Source organism: Perca fluviatilis, chromosome 7 (assembly GCF_010015445.1).
Source record: "Perca fluviatilis chromosome 7, GENO_Pfluv_1.0, whole genome shotgun sequence".
Taxonomy (NCBI): Eukaryota; Metazoa; Chordata; class Actinopteri; order Perciformes; family Percidae; genus Perca; species Perca fluviatilis.
The window spans coordinates 1,439,712-1,464,488 of NC_053118.1; the positions used below are offsets into that span (position 1 = coordinate 1,439,712).

At 41.7% G+C, this 24,777-nt stretch overlaps 1 protein-coding gene across 8 annotated transcripts in view; it reads right to left on the minus strand.

The window, feature by feature from the left end:
* The window catches only part of oxr1a (oxidation resistance 1a), a 274,368-nt gene that overhangs the window by 63,440 nt on the left and 186,151 nt on the right, over nucleotides 1-24,777 (minus strand). For 5 of the 8 annotated variants that reach the window (XM_039805880.1, XM_039805879.1, XM_039805885.1 and 2 more), the window contains one exon: nucleotides 6,922-7,004. In XM_039805880.1, coding sequence (XP_039661814.1) covers nucleotides 6,922-7,004 — 83 coding nt within the window. Of the gene's footprint in view, nucleotides 1-6,921; nucleotides 7,005-7,263; nucleotides 7,544-24,777 lie in introns of those variants that run through there. The other 3 variants (XM_039805883.1, XM_039805881.1, XM_039805876.1) reach the window with 1 other exon arrangement.

A 24,777-nucleotide genomic window follows, 5' to 3' on the forward strand; every position in this document is an offset into this window, starting at 1 on the left:
CAAGGGCAGTCGGCTGGACAGCCAAAGACTAATAGCTCCATTAAAGAGTCCACTGGCATCTTGGTAGGAACCTTAAAGTATGGAACATGAGTGCAAATCGATGAGTGCTACTGCAAAAGACAAACCATGGAAATAAGATGCAGAGCTACAGATTCTTGGTTGGATTATTGAGCAGAAATCTGTTTAAACGTAACAATTCACAGCTGTTGGCTGATCCACAGTTTTATGTAAGGACCCTTTTCTGCACTGAGACCACCTCAGATTCTTAATGAAATTTATTTTTAATTATTTTTTCAAACCATAATCCTCACAATAAATCGACTGCGTCGTCATCAACCTGGAAATAAAACTCTACGGTGTACGGTTTAATCACCCATAATGCCATATTATAGCGGCTATCGCTTCTCATTTTATAATGAAGGATGAAGCCCAGCTTAAGCATGACAGTTGCCATAGCAACTTTGTCGTTACTACCCTAATGGCATGTGTATTGTGTGCGACCACAGCCTTGCTGATTGTTTGCAGAACTAAATTTATACTCTCTATAAGTGACGGGGGAGAAAGTTGCATCATTCTGTCCATTTCCAGTTTTGTGTTTGACTCTTCCTCCTTATGTCAGGCGCTGACTTCCTGCTTCAGGCTTTGTTAGATTGCCCACTGATCTACCAACACATGTGCAGGGATCTAATGACACGCAAGAAGCCGCAAAGCAAAAAGAGATGCACTATTTCAACTTTGAAATGCCAAAGCTTAGGCAGTATTCGAGCCAAGGTTTTGTGGGAGAGGGTCGACGTACTTTTCTATTGGGAGGGACAATAAACAATACAGTGAAACATGTACACATGGTGAGGGCTACAAAATAACATTACAACGACAGGGTCCCGTCGGGTTCGGTCTTAATTTCTATTATTTTACACGGGCTCAGGCCGGGCTCGGGCCGGGCTCGATTAGCGTGAAAATGGATCCTGAGGAGGTGAAACGGAGGCTGGTCTCTGGAGGACTTGGCCTGTTTCTTTGTTCCAACTTCCAAGTGGCCTATAGCCTCCGTTAGTCATAAATAAATGATGTTAAAAGATGTATAAATGACTCATTTTTTACGAAAGACAAAGGAGCTGTGTGCGTGCGACGCAGTCTCTTTTTTCTTTCTCTCCCTTTTCCGCTGAGTGGTGCGTGTGCCCGCTCGCGGTGTGAAGCGCGTCTCCGCGCTTTTCTCCGACACTCTAATGATGCTGATAGGCGGCCTTTTGTACAGTCGGGCTGTAAACGGGTTCGGGTTTTAAAAAGCTGTCAATCAAAATGTACTTGTCGGGCTAGGGCCTTTTCGGGCCGTACTTTTAAGGCCCGATTATAGCTCTAACATGGAACACGTTGTTTCTTTAAGAAACAAGAATTTTAAGAAATCATGAAATCATATGGATTTTAAAAACAGAAAAAAATAGAAAGTATTCTTATTCCATCCGGGCTAAATTGGTGTGCTGACAAATATTTTAGTCAACTTCAAAGTTCATCTGTATCTAGAAAAACCAGACCAATTTACTGTAGTTCATATTAAGTGTTAATAGCAACATCACTAGGATACTTAAATTTACTTTTTCATTACTCTAATCATTACATTTAAAAGTGGAATTAACAGCCAAGTCATTTTGTAGCTTGGCTAACTAACAAAGTATTATATCTTACCAAATCTGAAAATGAGAAGCCTGCTAACAGCACTGATACTGCCCTTGGCTTTATGGGGGACAATTGGGCGCAGGAAGGCTGTAGTGATGAGACATTTTATGTTTTAAAAGGATCATTGTTACAAGGGTACGCTCTAGCTAAAACCCTCCGGCTAAGGGCTGATTTCACCGGAGAAGTTCCCTCGTTTGTTAACACAATGTGTTAAAAATAAAAACAAGTCATTTATTGCCTATGGAAAGCACCACATTACCAAAAATGAAAAGACAACTGAAAACAATGTTTTGTCTCTCAAGCTTTCCCCTTTGGTTATCTTTAAACAAGAATCACAGGCTCCAACATGAAGGTGGAGCCAGAGCAATAGTTCAAATAAGAATGCTTTGACAAAAAAGGAACAGAGTGAGATGCTGACATCTGGGCCTTGTCTTAGTCTGCTCATCTACCCATCCAGCTGTCTATCTTAGATAGATGCATTCCATACGCATTCCCCTTTATCCCCTCCTCCATCCTTTTTAACGTTGCCATCCACACACCTTTCCAATCCCATCATTTCTCCATCACCCTTTGACTTAGACTCTCAGACAGGGAGCTGTGAAAGAGCTGAAACAGTGGGATCTCCTCGCCTACCCAGCGGTGAATAATGCAATCAGAGTGACTGATTGTCAGGAGGGTGCGGAGTTAAGATCGCCGCCGATGTGTGTGTGTCTCTCTGTGTGCACACGCACACACACCTGCCGCTCAGCATATGACTCATCAAATGTCCGCAAGTCCTCTAAAGCCCACAGCACTTCCTCTAAGCCCAGCAGAAATTCATTCAACCTGCAGACTGGTGGCTCTTCACATCTGGGTAAATTGTGACACATCTGGATCAAACTGTATTTCATATACAGTAGTTTTTTGTTAAGCTGTACTTGGGCACAGCAGTGTGGTGAGCCAAATGCTAATTCTAGCATGCTATCATGTTCAAAATGAAAATGCTAACATGCTGATGTAAGGCTGTTTACCATGTTCACCAAGGTTTGCTAATTATTACTTAGACAAAATAAAGCTGAGGCTGATGGGAATGTCATTGGTTTTGCAAGTATTTTGGCCATACAGCAAAGTATTGGACAAATTAATTTTGACCTGATGATGGCGCTACATGAGACGTTAGGGCAGTGGTTCCCAAACTGGGGGGCACGCCACCTGAAGGGGGCCCAGAGCTATGACAAGGGAGGCGCGGCTAAGGCTAAATATAAATAAATGAATGATGCATGGTTCTGCTAGCCTAGAAATCTAGAAATTTAATTTGCAACCAGGGTCGTCTAGCAACTCTCCGTTGGCTTGCGAGCTGGAAAAACCTAATTCTGGTCAGGCCAATCACATCATGTATAGAGTCGGTGGGCGGGGCTTAACATAAGGACGACAGAGTTGCGACGGTTCTGCGTGAATTCCCCGCTACTTGAAAACAAAGAAGATGGCTGCTGCTGCTGGCGAACAGCGGTCTTTGGAATCGGCTTTGGCCTCGACTCTGGGAGACTTGGAGTTCAGCTTTTCTTTGAGAAAAGAACAAAGAACGGCACTGAAGTCATTCTTAAAAAAGGAAGATGTGTTCGCAGCTGATTGTGGCGCATCAGGTGTTCTGTCTGTCTGTCTGTCTGTCTCCGCTCGGTTTCAAGACAAGGAAGTAGAAAGAAGTCTGAAGAAAATGTCTGGGACTCACTGCATTGGTGGATCACTAAACCTATTCATCCTGATTAATGTAAAAATGTGTGTTAAAAATGTCATAGTAATCCATCCAATATTTGTGAAAGCTATAATGCTAAGTTTCTGTCGCCCCAATTAGGAATTCTAAATACTAACAACACTGTTGGCGCATCCACATGATACAAGCCTTCGGTGATCATGCACCACGATCGGGGGGGATCACTAAAGTCTTCAGGATTTTTCCTCTGGGAACCATGAATGTCTGTACAAATCCATTCAGTAGATTTTGAGATATTTCACAGCCAGGATAAGTGACAACTTTGACCTGCTGGTGGCGCTACAGGAAACATCAGAGGATCACCAAAGTCATCAGGGCACCAGGAATGTCTGTACAAAATGTAATCACCATCATCTGATAGTTGATAGCCCAACCTACAAGTGAGCAAGCATTTTTTTAATGACCATGGGCCATGACCAATGTTTTACTACAACCCCATGCAGCTGTCTGACTGATCATGTTGTTGGCCAGAATGACAACACCATGAATGCTGACAACCTCCTTTCTTTGCCGGCCTACGAACTGGAATCGAGACAGCCTTTCCCATAAAACTGCTCTCTTGTGTCACTATACAAAATGTAATGAGAGCTTTGCTGTGCCAGTTCTGCTGAGAGCACTGCAACAGACTGAAACATCTTTGTAGTTTTGGCCATGTCTGCTATTGGTTAGAAAAACAACCAGACTATTATTTAGGGGTATATGCCTGCATTTGATAGGAAGCAGTAGAAAGGTGACAGGAAAAGAACTGTGGATCAGGGGATGTTATCATCACATTGTCAGTGTCTTAGAATAAGTGGGCCACTATGATGCCCTGATCAGACAGGTCTTACACAAACCCTTCACATTATCCTAATATAGCTGGAAGAAAATGAAGGCGAACAGTATCACTACCCAAATTGTTTGTTGTAAACATCCATTACGGTTTAGAGACCAACTTCCTGGTTCAATCTACTATAAGTACCATACTTGTGTGCACAGGTTTCCTGTGTAGTGAGGGATTATTATTTGGGTGGGCCACAAAATAATGTGCCTAAACTTGAACTAGGGATGTCACAATATGAGATTTTGATGTTACATTTGTCAGAGGAATTATCACCGTTTCACGATTATTAGAGAAGTGATCCAGATAGAAATGATGGCCAAAGCTACAAAACTAAAAATATGAGTGTGAGGCTTTCCCATTCCTTTTTTGATGTGTGTCTGCGAGCAATCACCTCACTAGAACAATTGTGCATTTCCCATCAGTTTCTAAAGCTATGAAACTACCACCCAAGTTGAATAAACCAGATTTGTTTTTAACCTATCCGTAGCTATTTGTTAGTCAAGACACCCTGCGGATCCCCGAAGATCAGGCAAATCCAAAATAGCATCCCAACTGGAGCATCTATGTCCGTGGTGTGTCTGTCTGGAGATAGATATGTGTGGCCTGCACTCTCTGTTCTTCAATTAGTTTGACTTTGACTGGCCGTCCTCTCAGCCACTCAGTGGGAACGGCTCACCTCTGTGCTGCTCTTTGCCTCTCTCTGTCTGCGTCCTTCTGTCTCCTCAACTATCTCTATTGTTCCCACAGACTTCAAACACTTTTTTAATTGGATGCAGGTCAGCCAATAGGTGGACTTGGCTGAATGGACGTGCGTTATCAGTGTCTAGGCAGGGTTGCAGCTGCTCAGGTTATTTCTCAATACGAAAAAGAAAGAAGCCTGTGTGTGAGATAGAGGGGGGAAGGAGGGAGAGAGATTGTATTGATAAGGCGGCATAAGAGGAAACCCTCCTTTTTCCTGTGGCCGCCGGGCGGTAGATTAAAAACGCATCTGCTGGCGAGCGAAATAAGGAAACATCACTGGCCATCTCCGGCATGGGAGATGAGTTTAAGATAAAGCCACTTCTCAATCACTGGGACAGTGGCAGCCATGTGTCTCTGACAGTGTAGGGGAGGTTTGCTCACATCGTCTTAATCACACTCTGCGGCCCGAGCCTCCTCGCTACAAGCCGCTGCAGCATGTCAGACTAAGGACACAATCATTGGAAGTGCTCGATCCATCCGTCACACTAACAACAAACTAGTGTGTGTGTGTGGGGGGGGGGGAGAATAAGGAGGAAAGAGGAAGAGAGAGTGATGGCTGACAAGAACAGTATTGGTATGCTCTGTGATTGAGATATGAACCTTTTTCTCCAAACTAAACTAAACTACATTTCTCCCTATTTTTCATAAACACCAGTAGCATTTATGTTGATCTTGATAACTTGCTGTGGCCCTTATCAGGTCACATCAGGGCCATGACACAGTGCTTTGGCTCTGACAAATATCCTGTTGGAGCAGTTTAGGTTGTTCCAAGTGCCTGGGAGATAAACAAGGGCCTTGTCAATCAGCAGGCCTTGGATGACGGACAGGTTGGGGAGGAGGTAGAGGTGGAGCTGGTGTCTCTGTTGCTGAGGTGTTGGTGAGACGGGAGAAAGGGAGGCGATCCCAGTGAAAGCTACAGCGCAGCGGCTCCTGGAGCTGGAGTTTGGGTGAAGAGAGTGGAGTGTCAGTGAGAGACCCAGCTCTCACTCCCTTCCTGCCTTTCCTTTCCTCTCTCTTTCTTCACATCATCTCTTCCTTTCTTTTCAGCAGAGCGACTCCTCGCTGTTGCCACGGTGAGAGCGGCGAGGAAAAGCAGTCAGACTGCAGCGGGATTTGAGGGTCATTTGAAGAACACAACCAGGCAAAGCAGAGACGGGCTCCATTTTCAGCTCACGCCAGGGAACCAGAGCTCGCTCGCTCTCTCTCTCTCTCTCTCTCTCTCTCTCTCTCTCTCTCTCTCTCTCTCTCGCCTCACACCCCTCCCCTTCCCATACACAACAGCTAAATCAATAGAAATGACAACGCAGTTGGAAGGTCATAGGCGAGCAAAGCTCTGTGGTGGAATGCTCTTCGATACGTGGCACAGAGAACAAATGGAAAAACAAATACACATCCTGCCAGCCCTCCTGCCTGCCTGCCTGTCCGGGTCTGATCCTGCTGAAGGAAACACACACAGCTGCTACAACTCCTCTCTATCCTTTTCTATACATCAACATGCAAAACGGAGCGGAGCGTTGCTGCACGGGACACAGAAGATACAGCACATTGTGTCTGTGCACACGCACACACGCACACACACACACACACACACACACACACACACACACACACACACACACACACACACACACACACACACAGTCCTCTTAATGTAAACACTTGGAGAATGAGGTACACATGTTACACTGGCACAATCTACAAAATACTTCTCCCCACTCACTAATGAGCTACCAAGCATGGTCGGACACGGTGCCTTCACAACGCACAACAACAACAGCTACAGCTGGAATATCACCGGACCTAGTCAGAGCTACAGAAACCAGCAGCAGCAGCAAACACACACGCAGAAGCAGCAACAGCAGCAGCATGGGAGCAGAAAAGCGTCAACACACATAATGACATTAAGACAGTAAAGAGTTGCTTGTGCGCTACTCACAGAATATTTAACGGTCCCTTTGGGTCTCTGGAACGACATGCGCCTCCCATCCTTCTTCTCTGGAGTCTTCTTCTGGCCGGTATCTGAAAGCAAGCGAGGCAAGGTACGCATTACATTCATGTTCCCCTCTCCCCAGCTTGTCACAAGCTGCCGTTTCCCAGCCCCGTGGGTAGACAGCTCATTCGTCAACAGTGAGCCAGCCAGCCAGCGATGTGAGCTGTGAGCGCCGGACCACTTTCTCTCTCCCTCTCTCTCTGCTTCTACCCTCCTGCCCTCGCTCTCCCTCGATCGCACAGTCCTCCTCTCTCTCTTTCTCTCTCTCTCTCCCTTCTTCCTACTCACCCAGCATACAGCTCAGTGATAGCCGTTGAGAGCAGTTCACCTTGCCTTTCTCCCCCTGTTGTCTCTCACGGCAGAAAGAGACCAGGCTGACCTCCATCAGGGCACCGCCGCTCTGGATGTGAGCCCGAGCGGAGAAGAGGAAGATGGATTCGGTTGGGAAGCGAGGGGTGCTAAGAAGGAAAGTGGGGGCTGAACCGGAGGGTGGATGGGGGAGAAGGGAGGGTTCAGTGCTATGTGTTGGTTGGGTAAGGCGGTGATGTAGCATGGGGAAGTGGCAGCTGAGGTAGAGGTTGGAGGTGTAGCGTTGTGTGTTGTGCTAGTTTTTTAAGGCATTAAAAATTAGGGGTGTCTCCAGTCTAAGAATTTACATTGTTGAATCAGAATTGTCAAATCTTGCCTATGGTCGACTGATCGTTGAATCATAATGTGCATGTTAACTTATTGGGAGAAAACAGGTAGTTCTATGTAAAATCAGACATTAAACACCCCCGTATAGCCAAAATGGCATGATCCTTGTTTCATAACTATAGAAATAAAATGACCCATAATACATTTGTTTTTATCTATGTTACAAACTTTCAACTGGTCAAAATGGCAGAGTTTTGGGCCGGAGGCTGGCTGAAGCTTCAACGAGCATGGTAACGTGGTCGAGCGAGCTAGAGCGTGACTGAAGAGAGCGAGCGTCGTTGGAACAAAGCAGTGAATCCGAGAAATAAAACATTTTTGCCGCTTTATCACTAGAAATGCAACTGTAGCAAGCATCTCACTATCACTACCGTTATCCACGTTCATATTGATTCAACAAATGATATATCCAGCTACAAAAAAGCAAAAAAAAAATTTTTTAAAGTACAAAGAGTCGTTCCTATGAAGATGATACACCGTCTCATCTCATCGAAAACAGAATGGTGCAGAACGGCGCGATGCAAGTAGTTGCAAGTTTCAACTCGTCTCGTCACAAATTGTTTGTCTGAACTGGGGCTTTAGGCCTCTGCGAATCGAATCTTCGAACGAAGCATCAAATATTCGGGGTCACCCCTATTACAAATAATAGAAATATTCAGAATTTCCCACTTTTTGACAAAGGACCTTGAAGGATTGGAAGGTACTAGAAGGTACAGGACGGGGCAGAAGGCAGAGGTGAAGATCCAGGATAGATGGTTGGGAGAATCAAGGCAGAAGATAAAGAAGAAGAGGAGTATACCGCTGGCAAGTAGGTGTTTTAGTCTGAGAGTAAAATAATTATGATATGGTAGAGATGGATGGAAGAAGGCCCATGAAGCAGTTGGGGGGATGGGTGAGGTTGGGAGAAAGCATGGAGATGAAGGCAAGAGGCTGGATGGAATATTGAAGCAAGTAGATGAAAGACAGAAGCAAATGATGGGAGATAAGGGGACTCTTGGGAATGAAGAAGATCTAGAAAAGGGGCAGCCTTTGACTTAGGGCTGAGAGAAAGGCGCATGGACAAATGGGCTTGAGGAATAATGTACAAGGCTTTGTTGATCAGAGGTGTAGGGTGTGTGGGCCAAGAAGGGAGCTGATCTGAGGAGGTCACCGAGTTTGGGTGAAGGATTTATGTCGGTCATACGTTGACCCGGTGCCCTCAGATGCCTCTCCTAAACATCTCCCTTTTGTTGGTGTTGCACATAACTAATGTGTCCCTTTATCAGTGTCTCATCAGGCATCTTTGATAGCTCGAAACATGAGTCATACACCAGTGTTGCTATTTCTGGGGCTCAGGACCGCCTAGCAGAAAGTGAGAGGGGAGGGGGAATCCGAGCTGCTTCAGGTGTAAATATCAGTCTAGTAAAGACGATACTGTTGGTGGTGTTCATTAAGCTAGCAAATATATGGATTTACTACTCATGTTGTCAAATGAGACTGGATACCACCAATGATGTTGGATCATTATAAATTAGTTTTGATGTTTTATTTTCTCCGTTTTAAAGACTGCACTTAAGTGCACTCATCCATTTTAGAGAAATATTAGAGCAGTGGTACCCGACCTTCTAGGCTTGTGACTTCGCAATATGGCTTCTGGCCAGCCCTCATCACAGGCTGCATGTCTCAGTAGTGAGGTAGTGGTCTTCATGGACCCACTTGGATTTGAGAACAGAAACCAAACCTAGGACCCACGTTGGACCGAGACCTAACATTACTCAGTCGGTTAGGTTCTTGTTTACAGTCACAGATCTGGGGTCTGTGTATTGATTTGTCTAATACCTGAGTGGATTAAAGTGAACCCACTATCAGCTCTGATCATGAAGTTAGGCATGTCCTGATCAGCTTTTTTAACCCCCAGATCAGATTTTTTTAGTAATGAATATGTGCCGATACCGAGTACCGATCTGATACATGTATTTGCTCAGATAACAGAGCTGCACACTGTTTTTTTGTTTACAAAAATTACTAAAATATGTCTTAAGCTTAATAGATTTACCTTCTACCTCACCAAAACAGTTCTCTTTAGGATCCCAGCAAACCCCCAACCAAGTTCCCCGCTGGTCAAAGAAGACTAAACTTAGTGATGGCTCTTGTGCTTAATAGTCAATCTTTGATTTTCTTCTTGTGTTTCGGCTCCGATACTTGCGATCGGGACATCTCTACATGTAGTATATCAGAATCACTGCAGGAGAAAAGATTTGAAGGAAATCAGTAAATATGAAATAGAAAATTATTATTGTCTATCTAAATATCTCACAGTTGGCTGCAGAATATTTTATTTTGGGGGGCAGGAGGTAAAAATTGGACTTCAATTATATCTATGAAGTCTTTGAAGCATATGGAATAATTAGAAATCTTTGGAATTAGTTCACATGACTTTACATTTGTTCTTCCGACAATATTATTATGTCTGCGTTAGCATTCTGTCTCTGTTCAGATCGACTGCAGTATAGATCGGGTCTAATTATCATCAGGTCTGTTTGGATCGGGCTTTTTTTGTGTTATCTTTAAATAGGACCACATGTCATGTCCAGATTATTTGCACTTCATTCAATATGGAGGCAAGGGGTGGGGGGGGGAATCAATACAACGTAGTATCGCAATATTTTCCTTGGGCAATACTTATACTCGATAAACGAACGCCAAGTATCAATCTTCTATTGTATAAATTGCACATTTACATGAATTTCATTTCTTGGTACTAGATTAATAAAATAAATTGCTTTTTCAGTCCACTACTAGATGATGCAGCCAAGTTTTTTTTTTTTCAAACAGAGAAATGTATTTTTTTTTTTTATATAGAACCGATTTTGACAAAGTTTTCCTTTAGGAACGCAATTTTAAGTTGGGAATAAGGTCATAAATTGCAATATATATCACAGAATATTACAATATGTTTGAAATCTCAATAATATCGTATCATGATATTTGATTTAATCAACACTACTTAGCTAGGGCAGTGCATAGAATAAGCTATAGCACTATCTTGGGTAAGAATTTGTGATGAGAAAAAAACAATGGCTGCACATTCTGTGGGCGTGTGCCAAATCAATTATTCAGTATCCAAATGAAAACCTTGGCAGGATGATTACTTTCAGCGGGACAATAGCAACTGGAGCTGTGGATTGTGGATGATTGCGTTTTAGTTTCTATTTAGAGGCAACACGTCATAACTGTGATTCCATGCTTTCCTGTTATGAAATATAATCCACTGTGTCTCTGTTTAATTGCAGGTCGTGCCAGTGTGGCAGACGGCATGTAACCTGACTCGGTTTGTAAACAGCAGAGGTGTTGATACACTTTGTTAGCTGCAGAATTGCAAAGACAACAAAGATTTGTGCCGTGTTTTTTGCTCTTGCCATAGCTTGACGTGCTGATACACAGCTGTAAACACTGAACTGGTGCAGGCTGAGCACGATCAGGGTTAACAAATAATATAGATTAGGAGGAGTGGAAGAGTGTGACAGTGATGTACGAAGAGCGAGACAGACAGACAGAGAGAGAAAGAGAAAAACAGATATGCATTAGCAGCTGCAGGGGAACTTGCACATGGTGAGCCCGTGATTGGTCTAAAATTAAACCTCACCATGAATGGTGGCACAAGAAATGGGCATTTTATTCACACTCCAGACACAGCGGAGCTCCGCACCGAGCATCTTTTCCACAGGAAACCAGAAGCATCTGTTGTCTCTAAATAAGAACTGCCTCTAAAGAAAGTAGCTACTTTTTAAGTCCGCAAATTACAGCCTTTCATTGTTTGTTTCATGTGATCCATCCGCATCCTGTGATGCATTGGAATTTCAATTTTCAGTCAAGCATGCTTTTACCCGTCAATATACGTATGGATAGTATTTCAACTTAGATTTTTCCTGTCCTGATACACAGCCGTTGTAGCATATAAGTAACAGATTGCATGTCATGCTTTGATGATGTCACATGCTCAAAATGGCAAAATCTGGAGATGCAGAGGCTGCACAGGAACAAAGTATGAAGAAATGGACCTGTGGCCAATGCCAATCCAGATAAAGTAAACACAGTTATCTTTGCTGAACAGCACAGTGGAAACAATTTCTAACAGAGGGGAGCCGAGGTTATATCTAATTTGTTATTCAACCAAGTAAAACAACAGTTGCTAGAGTGTAAGCTGTTTTACTGTTGTCGTTTCCCATAAAGGACATTTTACTCGGCTCATTAATGGTCTGAATTACAATTACACTGGGTCAGCTGTGAGAGAAGCTGTGTGACTCGCTCAGATGCTGAAAGGAGCTTCTGTGTCAGGAAAAACAAAGGCTGCCTCTCAGCAAACAGGGATGTAAACAGTCACAAGAAGTCACGCTTATCGGAGCAACTTATCGGAAAAATGGGTCACAAAGGCTGCGTCCAAGTCATGGCCCAGGTCTGAGACATGAAAACTGTGATAAACACCCTGCTGAGTGTAGGGCTGCACAATGAATCGCAATTTTATCGAAATCGCAATATGAATATATTCTGAATGAAGTATTGTGGTGCTGCAGAGACATCCCGGCCTACACATCGTATCCTACACACTAAAGAAGACATCTTTGTTTGGTACAGTCTCGCATAAATCACACTATAATCATTTAGATTTTTTTCAATTTTATTATTTTTCAATGAAAATGAGAATAATGATACAAAAATGATCATTCCCTCCAATATCGTGAATCATATCGCAATTGCAATATGCAAAAACTTTTTTAAATGACTTTTTATTTTTGTTTTAATGTTTTTAACTGTTTAATCGGTAAACGGTTAAACAGTTAATCATTAACATCCCTATTGATGACAGAAGAAAATATTTACATCTTACAGTCTCTTAAAAGGTATACATCCATCATTTTAACATGCTTCGTGAGATTTCTCTCCCTCTCTGTCCTTACTTACATTCAAAAGAAACACCAAGGAAAGATTCCTCAAAGGAATTTCCTAATCAACACGTAAAAGCCAGTTCTACACTGAAGATTTCTTGAAAGGACATTTCTATGAAGAGCTTGGGAAGAACAAAACCACAATAACTCACACATCTATTTCACAGCTAATTGTAACTACGTAGAAAAAAAAGAAACAATGAAACATCCATTAAAAGACACTTTGTAAACCTTTGGGAATTTGTAGGCTACACTTAACAGCTGCCAAAGAATGCAAGGCATCTGAATCATTTTTGACCAGAGCTAAATGCAAATGGTGCTGGATTGGACTCTAATGTAGTGTTGTGTTCTGTACCCGCCCAATCTGTTGAGGATGAATCACAGCTGCTAAATATATAGTTCCCCTCACTTTGTACATAGCCGTGACAAACTGAAGCAGGCAGGGAATAGGAGAGTCAACAACTATCTGACTAACATTCCCTCATGGTCTGATACAGTACACAAGCAGCCAATTTCCCCTCCACTCCCTTGTTTTCCCTGCCTGCTGGCTATACAGCCCTCCCCAGATGTTATTTTTAGAAAACCCCTAAACGGTTGGGGAGGCAAGAGCTCTGCACCACAGCCCCACTAAACAGGTGCTGTGCAGGACTAGTTAGAGAGCTGGAGAGACTTTACTTAAACATTTGTGAGGGAGGGAAGGGTAGAGTCAGGGGTTGGACACAATAACAGAAACAACCTGTGAGATATAATGCAATAGACCTGCAACGCATACCACCCTTATGTGTTGTGAAGCTTAGAATAGTTACTGTTGGAGCTGGGCCATATAGAAAAAAAAAATCAAATATCATGATATTTTTCACCAAATACATTTTGCGGCGATATTGTAGGGTTGACTATTGACTATATTAGGGTATACTAATATTAACGCAATGAGAGTTTTGATAAATAATCACCAATAATGTGGATACAATGACTAGGTGGGTAAAGGCAAATAATAACACAGCTAGTAAGTCTGGTAAGTTCAGATAATTACATCACTTTACTGTGATGCAGCCTTTATGACCACCTTGTGTCATATCACGATATTACGATATCCAAAATTTAAGACGATAACTGGCTTCATATATTGATGTCGATATAATATCGATATATTGCCCAGCCCTAGTTAGCGTTTTTCTAAAAATGTATCAGAGAGATCTTGATTCAACTCTGTGCTCATGTTTAAGGACATTTGCATCATGATGCATTCTATTTTAGTGCTAAAACATTACTTAACGTATTGATTTGTCGATTGACAGAAAATAACCTTTGATTACTGTCCACAGTATTGTATTGGTAACCTGACGCGCCAGATTGTTTTTTAAACATAACCATCTGAGAAGCAATCATTGGAAACTGTTTGGAATAGGGCAGACACCTTAAAAAAAGTGAACTAACGGCCGTCACACACACCTAAACCACGGCCGTAGCTGCCCGTAGCTTCTCGCTGTTTGGACACAAACGCATCACTTGGAGCCTGACAAGAGAAATATCCGTGTGATTCCGGATGCCATGAAAGGTAATTGTATTGGACCATTGTAGGCGATGCTGCAAATCAATGAACAAAAGTGCTGCCAACTTTGTTGTTAGATATTTGCATTAAAGTGATGAAGTATCTTGATTTGTCAGGTATTTATTTATTTTTTATTTAGGGAGCCTGCTGCTTTTACCCATAAACCGTTTCTCAATGAACAGACAGACAGGCTGACTCTGCCATACTGAGAGCCACACCACTAAAAACACACTTTGCAATGTTTGCAGCTCATACAGTATCAATACAAACTAAATTTGTTTGTCTGAGACAAAAGAGGCAATCTCAGGCTCTGAGAAGTTGCAAGGGCCACTTAGCTTCATTTTCAAATATTTTATAGACTAAACAATTAAATCAATCAACACAAAAATGTATCCATTACTTATTGTGTGCAGCTCCTTGTATGTAAAACTACACCTTTTGTATCACAGGTTCTTCGACTGTTACATTTCCTCGAACAGAGTGAGGGAGCACAATTGTGGGGATTCTGGACATTAATGCACCTTAAGTACATTTTGAATTGAACATGTGTTGGAGTTAAAGAAATTGAACAACATTAACAGCCCCCTGGCACAGTTTATGATGCCTGTAATGGACAGAAATAACAGTCACATTTCCAAAACACAATTGGCTTGCTAGCTTATTAAATCTGAAATCCAATATGAATGTCAGGTAAAGAGAATTTAAGACACAACACAAAACAATATTGCTTTACCATTTGCTTTTCTGGCTTGAGAGCAAAATGTGTTGCGACACAGGCACTTGTGGCAACATCCTCCAATTTTGAGCGTATGAAAGTTTAAGAGGAGGACAAGGGCCAGAAGGTGGATTTCAAAGCCAGCGATCTCAGCACCTGATTGAGTAAATGGTTGGGTCATTTGGTAATGATTAAAATCATCAAGCTTCACTTATATAAAGACTCAGTTACTTACTGTTGCTTTAAGAAACACAAGCATAACACGGAATATATATAATATTCGGCGAATGCTCTTATCCCGACATGTAGGCCGGTGTTGGGCTAAGAGGGGCAGATTGAGAGTCGCTACTTCTGACTTGAAGTCAAGAGTCTGTGAATAGAGACTGTCAACAGTCAGTATGTGCAGTCCGTGGAACGCTTACTCAAATAAAACAGGAGTAGAAAGTGCTGACTACCACACAGTGACCAACTCTGGCTGGAAAGCTAAGCTGGCGGTGCTGTTATCTTAACACAAAGTGGTCAGGGGGACAGGACAACTTCATTAAAGTGAAGAGAAGATGTATGTTTCAAAAGGAAGTCATCTATTTTGTATGGCAAGCTACAGCACATTATCGTTTCAGACCATAAGCAAAGAATGAATAAAGTTTGATTCAGAGAGGCGAGAGGCCAAGTTAACTGATGGTGTGTGTGTAGAGTCATGCTGGTGTCGGGGCCGGTGTATGGTTGGTGCTACAAAGAGCATGCGGTTTGAGATAGTAATCTCATAAATGTTGCTTTGGCTACAGACACACACACACAGTCCTCATTTAATGAAAATGAAACTAGATTATCTTATTATACAGTCATTAGTTGTTTTTCCATTCCATTTAAGCAAATTTTAAAGCACACTTTTGAAATGTCACAAACAAAGAAATGCGAATTAGGCACGTTTCCATCAACTGGTTTGGAGCAAACAAACTAGGCTACAGCACAGTTTCGTCAGACCGGAAACAAAACGCATCAAACCCATCTACAAGAAGAAGAAAAAAACAGAGGTCTTCAGGAATTTGGTACAATTGAGAAAGTTTAGTTGTTCTTTCATGTCTGCAGGTATTAGCCATGTTTCATGTTGTCTGGAGACCAAGACACGCCATGGGAATATCCGGAAAGAAGCAGACAGTGGAAACAGCTGATTAGTCCTGTGAGTTAAATGTAAGCTACGCATGTCAGAATTTATTTGCCAAAGGCGTTTCCATATACCATTTAGCGAATCAACTCTTTTTCGGGCAAAGACAAAAACCACCTCATGTGAGCGTAAAAACACAACTATTCCAAGAAATATTAAAAAGAGCATTATGTTTTTAAAGGTTGACTGCTAAATGAGTGCGTGTGTTGCTTGTGGCATACACACAAGTTGTACCAGTCTTAAATGACCTGATCGCATTCAATAAAGCTGGGCCGTTTTTCTAAAGACTTTTTAATGCTTTGAATGTCTCCAACCTGCAGGAAAGTAATTACACTGACGGATCCTCTAATTACTTCACCAATTGTAAGTTGCAGGATGATAAAGGCAATGTATCATGCCAACAACAGCAAACGTCAGCTTTCTTAATCAACAGCCCCATTGTCTGAGAAGACTTATGAATACCACTGAATAGATGTAAAGTGCCAACAGCACTGTATCAAGAAACAAGGCCGTAAGTGCTGTGGAACTCCATTATAGCGCATAAGTTGCAGTCTTTCCATTGTAATGAATATACAGTACATGGGTGTAGTGGAGCCGTCAACGTAAACACAGAGAACACCGTGTGACAGGCAACATCCCTTTGCCAACACTCTCAGTACCACTCAGCTCTATATTACACTGCCAGCCTCCACAGACCAGTCTATACTCCACTCAGCTTTTATGGAAAACTTTGCTGAACTGCAGTTTTGTGTGTGTGTGTGTGTGTGTGTGTGTGTGTGTGTGTGTGTGTGGGCATGTCCATGCTAGAACAGGAGGCCCTGATCTGCTCTGTCCTCTCATTAACACTCTCCCCATGTCGGCTAATCACACTCCCGTTGTGTCGCTGGTAATGTGGTTTAAAGTCTTTACACTGCGAGAAGATTCTCTTTCCCCACTCTCAACATTAATAGCCAGACACAGGCCTGTACAGAGGTGTATTAATGCTGACACACTCATTTCAATTAATATTCTGACAGCGTGTTCATGACTGTTTCCATAGTGACGAACCCAGTGCAGACTAAAAAGGTGTTAATAAGAGTGGAACATTGCTACGAATCACATTGTTCTGAATGAAAAGGACACTTGAGCTGTCTCACTGTAATTATAATGATATATTAACCACAACCAGTCAGGCTACTGAGGATGTTAACTAAAGTATTAATTAACAATGTATTATCAATATGGACGCTCAATCTTAAATCTATGAGTTGTTTTGTACAGTTGTTCATAAAGGTTGACTCTGTAGTGGACATACACTGTACATGTCTCGGTTATACATTGTTGTTGTCACTGTGTTTACAAGTATAGAGCAGAAACAATTAGAATTAGAAACAATTAGTATAATAGTCTATATCCACGATGTTCCACATCCGGGATTGCTCCGGTGCAACAGGAAATTCCACCGGCTGCATGTCTATTCACCGATATCCGTAACCTTCCTCTTTCTTTGTGTTGGCGCTCTAACCTCTGCCGGATTTGTGAGGACTATGGTTAACTGCTCCTCAGATCTCTGCAGGGTAAATCCAGACAGCTAGCTAGACTATCTGTCCAATCTGAGTTTTCTGTTGCACGACTAAAACTACTTTTGAACGTACACATGTTCCACCAAAACAAGTTCCTTCCCGAGGCTATTTTGCAGAGGCGCCGTGCAGAGCTTAGCACCACCCAAGACGATTGTGACTGGTTTAAAGAAATGCCAACCGGTAAACTTAATCAAACTCATCCTGACGTGCCAATGCCGCAAAGCTGTGACTGAGTGAACTTCTGAACTAGAGAAGCCCGACTGAGCTGAGGGAAGGTAAGTTTGAGGAATTAGCGAACGAATAAGTCAAGAAACTCAACATTGACTTAGCTGACCCAGTCGCCTAAGAAGTGTTACGTGCCTAACGAGTATTATAGCCAAATGTTTGTAGCATTAATGTTAACAAACGTAATGTTTCCCTCAAATTAAATTCATTATTTCGGTGGACTTAAAATCGATTTATTTGATAGCCTTGCTGCACTGGCATTTGGCTTTTGAGCCCTCAAAGAAAGTGACAACAACAGTGGCCTTGCCCCTAAAATGATGAAATTCCAGACCTGATCTTTGTGGACAAATCAAGTAATACAAAGATGTAACCCTGGGCTAGGGCTGTGTATCGCACAAGCGCAAGTACACAGAAGCTAAATGTTTTCAGTACTGAAACTCAGGCATCATATTGGCACTAGTAGCCATTTTTTATAATGTTCTGACATTTAAAAGACTAAACTTTTAATCTTTTAATAGAATGAATAGGACAGATAAAGGGATTATAGCAAGAATTGTTGATTGCTGCTCTACACAAGTATACTGTATATCCACACACTGACAATGACACCACGGTGATGATACAATATCCTGCATACAGTTAGTTTTTCACTAACACACAGTGAAAGCACTTTGATCCACAGTTGATGCAGCTGAAAACAGGAGGTCTTGCTTAAGCTCTAGACCTCCCATCCTCCTCCTCCTCCTCCTCCTCTCTGCTGTCACATGCATTCAGGCTCCCGGCTCACTAATCACACAGTGATTCCTCCAACCTTTGAGTTAAGGTTATTGCACTTTGAGCAATATTCTAAGTCAAAGTTCGGGGTGGGAGGGTGTGCATGTGTGTGTGTGGGGGGGATAAAAGGGGGACATGATGAATGGCATGGCTTAGGTCTAACTCTGCATTGGCTGGATCGATGGCGATGATGATAAATACATAATGTACACTTGCTTCTGTAACGTAGTTTCCACAACGACTCTGTGATTCATTTTTAACATGAGAGTAACGCAAAGCTTTGACTCAACTGATGTGTGATGATGTGCAAAAGGGCATTAATGTCCAGTGTCCATTCATTAACATTACACAATCGCCCTTAATGAAATAATCTTTGGATTGCCTCAAGAAAAATGTCATGGTAGAAAGCAGATGGTAGAAAATGGAGCACAGTTGGTTCGTACTGTATGAGCAAACTTGTGTCGTCCAACAAGGCAACACTAACTTCTCAGGTTACAGCTCCAATCAATACCAGAAGTGATGAGCTCAGCTATGAGAAACACAAACTCTGCATTATCAGATCTTCATATTGAGCCAAAAGCAAAGGGTCCTGGTCAGGAGTCAAGATGTGAATAGAGCATGGCCAGGCCAAATGCAGGTACAGGTAGTAATGCTGTACACTGGGCAACAGTGGGGTAAAAGGCATATATTTTTAAACATTTAGTCACTGATTTAATGCAACGTTATTATTTACAAAGTAACTAATTACATTCACTTTTTCTGAACAGTGGCTACTGTGGCCCCATTTGGCAATAAGGTGATGATAATAAAAGGTAAAAGGTACTTTATTGTCACATACACATAGCGAAATTCGTTCTTTGCATTTAACCCATCCCTCAAGGGAGCAGTGGGCAGCCCGGGGGAAACCCACGTGAACATGGGGAGAACATACAAACTCCACACAGAAAGGCCCAGAACGACCTGGATTCGAACCCAGGACCTTCTTGCTTTACGGCCACAGTGCTAACCATTGGACTACCATGCTGCTTTTAATAATAAATGCTGATACGGACTAATGTATACCAGGAGCACAAGAAATCATGAAGCTATTCTGAACTATTTTTCTTTAAGGAATTGCTAATAATACTCTAATAAAATATAAATAATCATACAACACTCTGAAATGGGTCATTTTTGCATTAGGATAACATTTTGATACCACATTACAACATACAACTATTATTTTACTGATAAAATGAAATGCAGGACTATAATTGTAATTGAGTACTTTTAAATTGCAGTTTTGTAACTTACACTACTAAGTAAAACATCTGAAAACATGCTACTGCACTAAATTAATGAAATAAAGGCAATAAGCAGGGTGAGTAATGTAAAATGCTCCTTAATGTGCACCTCCTGTCTACCCACAGTCTGTAGTGGCCAATCAGAAACAGAGACTGTACCAACAACAGCTTGCTTTCCATTTACCCAGACAGGTCTGCTGAGATCAAGAGGGGAAAAAAAGAAGACAGCGTCTCTTCAAATCCATCTTCATGACTAACTATCACACACAGGGAGACTTGACAGCTTGATAAGCGTCTCTCATCTTACAAACTGTTTTAGTGCAATTTTGTTTATCCTTTACAATACAGCAAGCTTAGAAGAAGAGGAGGTAAAGAATAAATCAGTTGGGGGAAAAAAAGAGAAATTTCTAGAGATGTCAGATCAGAGCCGATATGGGCATTTTTTAACTGATTGGGGATCGGCAGTCACCCCGATCACCTTACTCCGATCATTTACATCCATTCTACCATTCTAAGTAGAAGTTTATTTTATATGTGAGTTTCACAAAAATGCTAGCTACACTAAGTTAAATGTATTAAGCTGAAGACATCTTACTTTGTTTACTTAGTTATTTTTGTAAAGAAAAAAACGGTGTGCAGCTCTGTTGTCTAGGCAAATACAAGTATCGGATCGGGACTCGGTATTGGCAGATATTCAATATTTTAAAAATCGGATCGGGGCCAAAAAAGCTGATCGGGACATCCCTAGAAATTTCCCTTAAAAGCTTCCTTCCTCGTTTCCCTCTTCCTTTCCTTTGTGGCCTAAACCACCTCAGAATGTGGTCTGAGTGATTGGATCTCAATGCGTCCTCAATGCCTCCTGAGTGCATTCCCACCTGGACTTAAAGCTGTCCACTTGTGATCGGATCACACCTGTGTGGACCTAACGAGCGCTGACGCATGCACAGCTGATGGAGCAGAGCAGTAGAGAAGAGCAGAGCAGGCAGTAATCCACACTTTCACAACTCAAATAGAGCTCAACAGTCGGTTCACAGCAGGTTCCGGAAGTAAAAATACAATGGAATTTCTCCATTGACAATTGGAGTATAAGCCATGAAATTGTAACTGTCGATGGTAGACTTAAAACCAGCTACGACATGACTAAGCGATTGTATATGCTCATATCGACGCCAAAAGTTCATGGGGCACCAACCTTGTTTTGAGATAAATGTCTTTTATTCGCGATGTCTTGGATAAATACTCCATTACCCACAATCCTGTACAATCCCAAAGTGATGCCTCTGATTGGCGGAACTCATGCTGGTGAGGAGGGGGAGCTGCCGAGCTGCCTGCATGATCCGCCATGCGCAAGATACTAATCCTGTTTTACGAGGATTTACGACACTGCATGTTCCACGCTTCTGCCGTTAGCCTCCACTGGGAAGCTAACGTTAGTTTAGCTAACAGCTAATTCGGCTAACCGCCAGCTGACAGCTTGATTCAGTCTAAAATAACGTTAACTCAAACTAAACACTGGGAAAAGCAGGCTACAGCTGACGTAACAGCTGTTATATATTTTAACGGTTATTTTCAGGTTTTATTTTGAGGGTCTTTTAAAGTTATTCTCTCTGATGCTCCGAAACGGATGTTACAGGCAACAGAAGCATTGCTGCGTGTGACACTAGTTAACACTACACTTGGCAGCAGGTAACGTTAGCCTACCGTTAGCTAGCAGCTGGATTAAACACGGTTAAAAAAGTGACAGCTAACGTTCAACGGTGTAAAGTGTGACTGTATTTAACTGTAGAGGATCCCAACACCAGGACGTAACAGTCTGCAGCTGCCGTTGTCGGAAAAACAACACAAAAGGTGTGTTCACTGAAACTGGTAGCCTAAGGCAAGGCAGCTTTATTTGTATAGCACATTTCAGCAACAGGGCAATTCAAAGTGCTTTACATAAAAATGATTAAAATACAAGAATAAAAGTTACAGTGCAGTACAAGAAATGAAACATTAAAGAGCAGTTAAAAACAGTTACAAATATAATAGCAGATAAAATAGGAGATTTTATGGTGCTAGTATGGGACAATGTATAAGCCGTTGCTCTATACACGTAATCCACCCGCAATCCTTGCCATTCCCAGAACGGGCCGGTTCCACTGCTCTTGCTTTTAAATTTCTCTTTATATGCTTATATCGATTTTCATACACTTTCAACAATGCAACTTAATAGAAATGAATAATTATTTAAAGAAAGGCAACATCAAAAAGAAAGGTCTTCAGCCTTGATTTAAAAGAACTGAGAATTAAAGCGGACCTGCAGTCATCTGAAAGTTTGTTCCAGATATGTGGAGCATAAAAACTGAACGCTGCTTCCCCCTGTTTAGTTCTGACTCTGGGGACAGAAAGCAGACCTGTCCCAGATGATCTGAGAGGTCTGAGTCGTTCATAGTTTACTATGTCGTTGATATATTTTTAAGGTGGTAATAGGCTGACTTTGTACTTGTCTTAATGTGGCTGTTGAAATTCAGGTCTGAGTCCATGACTACACCAAGATTTCTGGCTTTGTCCGTTGTTTTTAACGTTGTCGTTTGACAAGCCTCATGGTGCATTCAAAGTTATTGGAAAATAGCCTTACGTCGTTTAACAGCATTTTACGCTGTTGCCGACTGTCGTTTTGTTGCTCTTCTTTTTTATTTTTTTACTTTTTTTCAAGTATTGTTTAGGGACTGTTTAGGCACTGGCACCATTTCAAAAGTATCGCTTTAGCACCGGTATCAGAAAAAACCCAAACGATAGCCAACCCTAACAATGCGAACAGTAGCTAGCCTATGAATCCTACTAGAGGACGCCCCACCCGCAGTTGCAAGTCAAGTTGGCTTTCGAACATTGAAAATCCACCGAAGCAACTTTATGTGTGTTTTGGTAATGTAGTGAGTCCGTCTATTGTGTTTAATCTACTATTGTGCTTTGTTAAATTGGTAACGTTACCGTAAATAACGGCGCTGGAGGAGGTCAAAACAAACCAAACCAGTTAGGAGTGCTTCTTCCAACATTAACAGATCAGGAAGGATGACTGTTGACTTCACTGAAGCCCAGTGAGCTGCACTCGTTCTTCACAAATGGTGCATTCTTTGCCAGGTAAAAACCCTTGAGGCAAATTTGGGATTGGTGATATTGGGCTACATAAATAAAATTGACTTGACTTGCTGCCACCGCAGCCCCGTACTGACCACTATGTGGTCAGAACTGAGTTCACTTCGGAAGTCAGAGCAGTTACTGAAACTGCTAATACAGTATTTGCTTTGGAGTTTTGTAAAAAATGATCTTTAAAAGTACTTTGAACCAACTTACTAAATATTGGCAAAATACTTTAACATTAACCAATATTTCAACTCTACATACTAGAAATTAGTCAAAGCAGTATTTATTTCAACTCGATAATGTTATTTCACATTCAAAAGGATCATGCTTGCAGAAGAAAACCTCACCTGTACTCCACTGGCTACTGCTAGTGTATTATTATTCCAGTAGGGGAAACACAATCTTCACCATAAACCTGTGTATATCCTGATTTCAAGCTCAAATAAATATTTAATATCATATCATTTTCATGTAATTAGGACGTCTTCAAACAAGAATTTACAAAATAAGCACAGTTTAAAACTCCCAGGTATTGAGATGTCAACATTGCAATTACATTTCGAGCCTCATACAGTCATCAGCAATAAAAACTATGATGATTAACCATACTTCTACAATAAAATAACCTAAGCTACAGTTTCTGTCAAACCAAACCTAAGTGCACGAAGCACAGCACAACAAATAAAACCTATAACTGTTGTCAATGTTAATGAGTGCATCGTTCTAGTGAAGTTGAGGCCTTCTACTCTAGTGTCCAGAGGTTAACAGAAAACTCAGCTGACTGGGACAATAGAGAATGGCACTGGTTGTCCTCACAACAATCAAATGCTGAGTTGTGCCGTGCAAAACACGTTTATTTGCTTTCTGACCAAGCCAGGCGATTTTGTATTGCTTAGTAACATAGTGTGAGTAGCAGAGGTGTAACGGTACACAAAAGTCACGGTTTGGTACGTACCTCGGTTTTGAAGTCACCGTTTGGTTCATTTTCGGTAGAGTAAGGGAAAAACACAAGTAAACAATAGTAACAAGTATAGAAGCACCACAATGTGCTTGTTGTTTATTAACTTTTGTAAATAACAATCAGTTTACAGTTTTTTAAACTAACTTTTAAATGAACTGTAATAAACAAAATAGAGTAAAAAAATACTGCTGCAAACTACTACAAATAAGTTCTCCAATAAATAAAGATTTAAAAAAAAATAACCTATTATAAAATATATATGAAGCAGTTTTTGTTCATAAAGGGCTAGTATGACTTTATGGCTGAAATGTGGGCGAGAAGGAATTTCATACCGGGCCTCAAAAAACCTTCACTGTGTCGTGTGTTTTCAGCAACTGAATGTGGTCGTAGATCCGCTGCTATAAAAACACCAATAGCATTTGTTAATGCTTTGGTCCGATTTGAATTACCAACAAAAGTCTGTTTAAATGCCGAGGGTAGCTGCGATATTCACATTCGTGTGGTGCCGTTTCAAGTGAGTTAGCAAGTTTGACGTTTTGCCAGCAACATTCCCGATCTCTAATGAGCAATGTTGGCACATTACCTTCGTCTTATCCACTTGTTTTTGTTGTTTTTGTATTTCACCGGAGAACCGAAGTGTTCCCAAACAGAAGACCTTAATGACAACAGAGGGTCTTCAAGCTCTGGCTTCTCTACATTGGCCATGACGCTAGCTAGCTAGCAGGAGGCTTGGCCGGTATAAGCATACTGTGTGTAAGCGCTAAAGTGCAGGGCGGAAACTAAACTAACTTTTGGTCACTTAAAGGTGCTCTAAGCGATGCCAC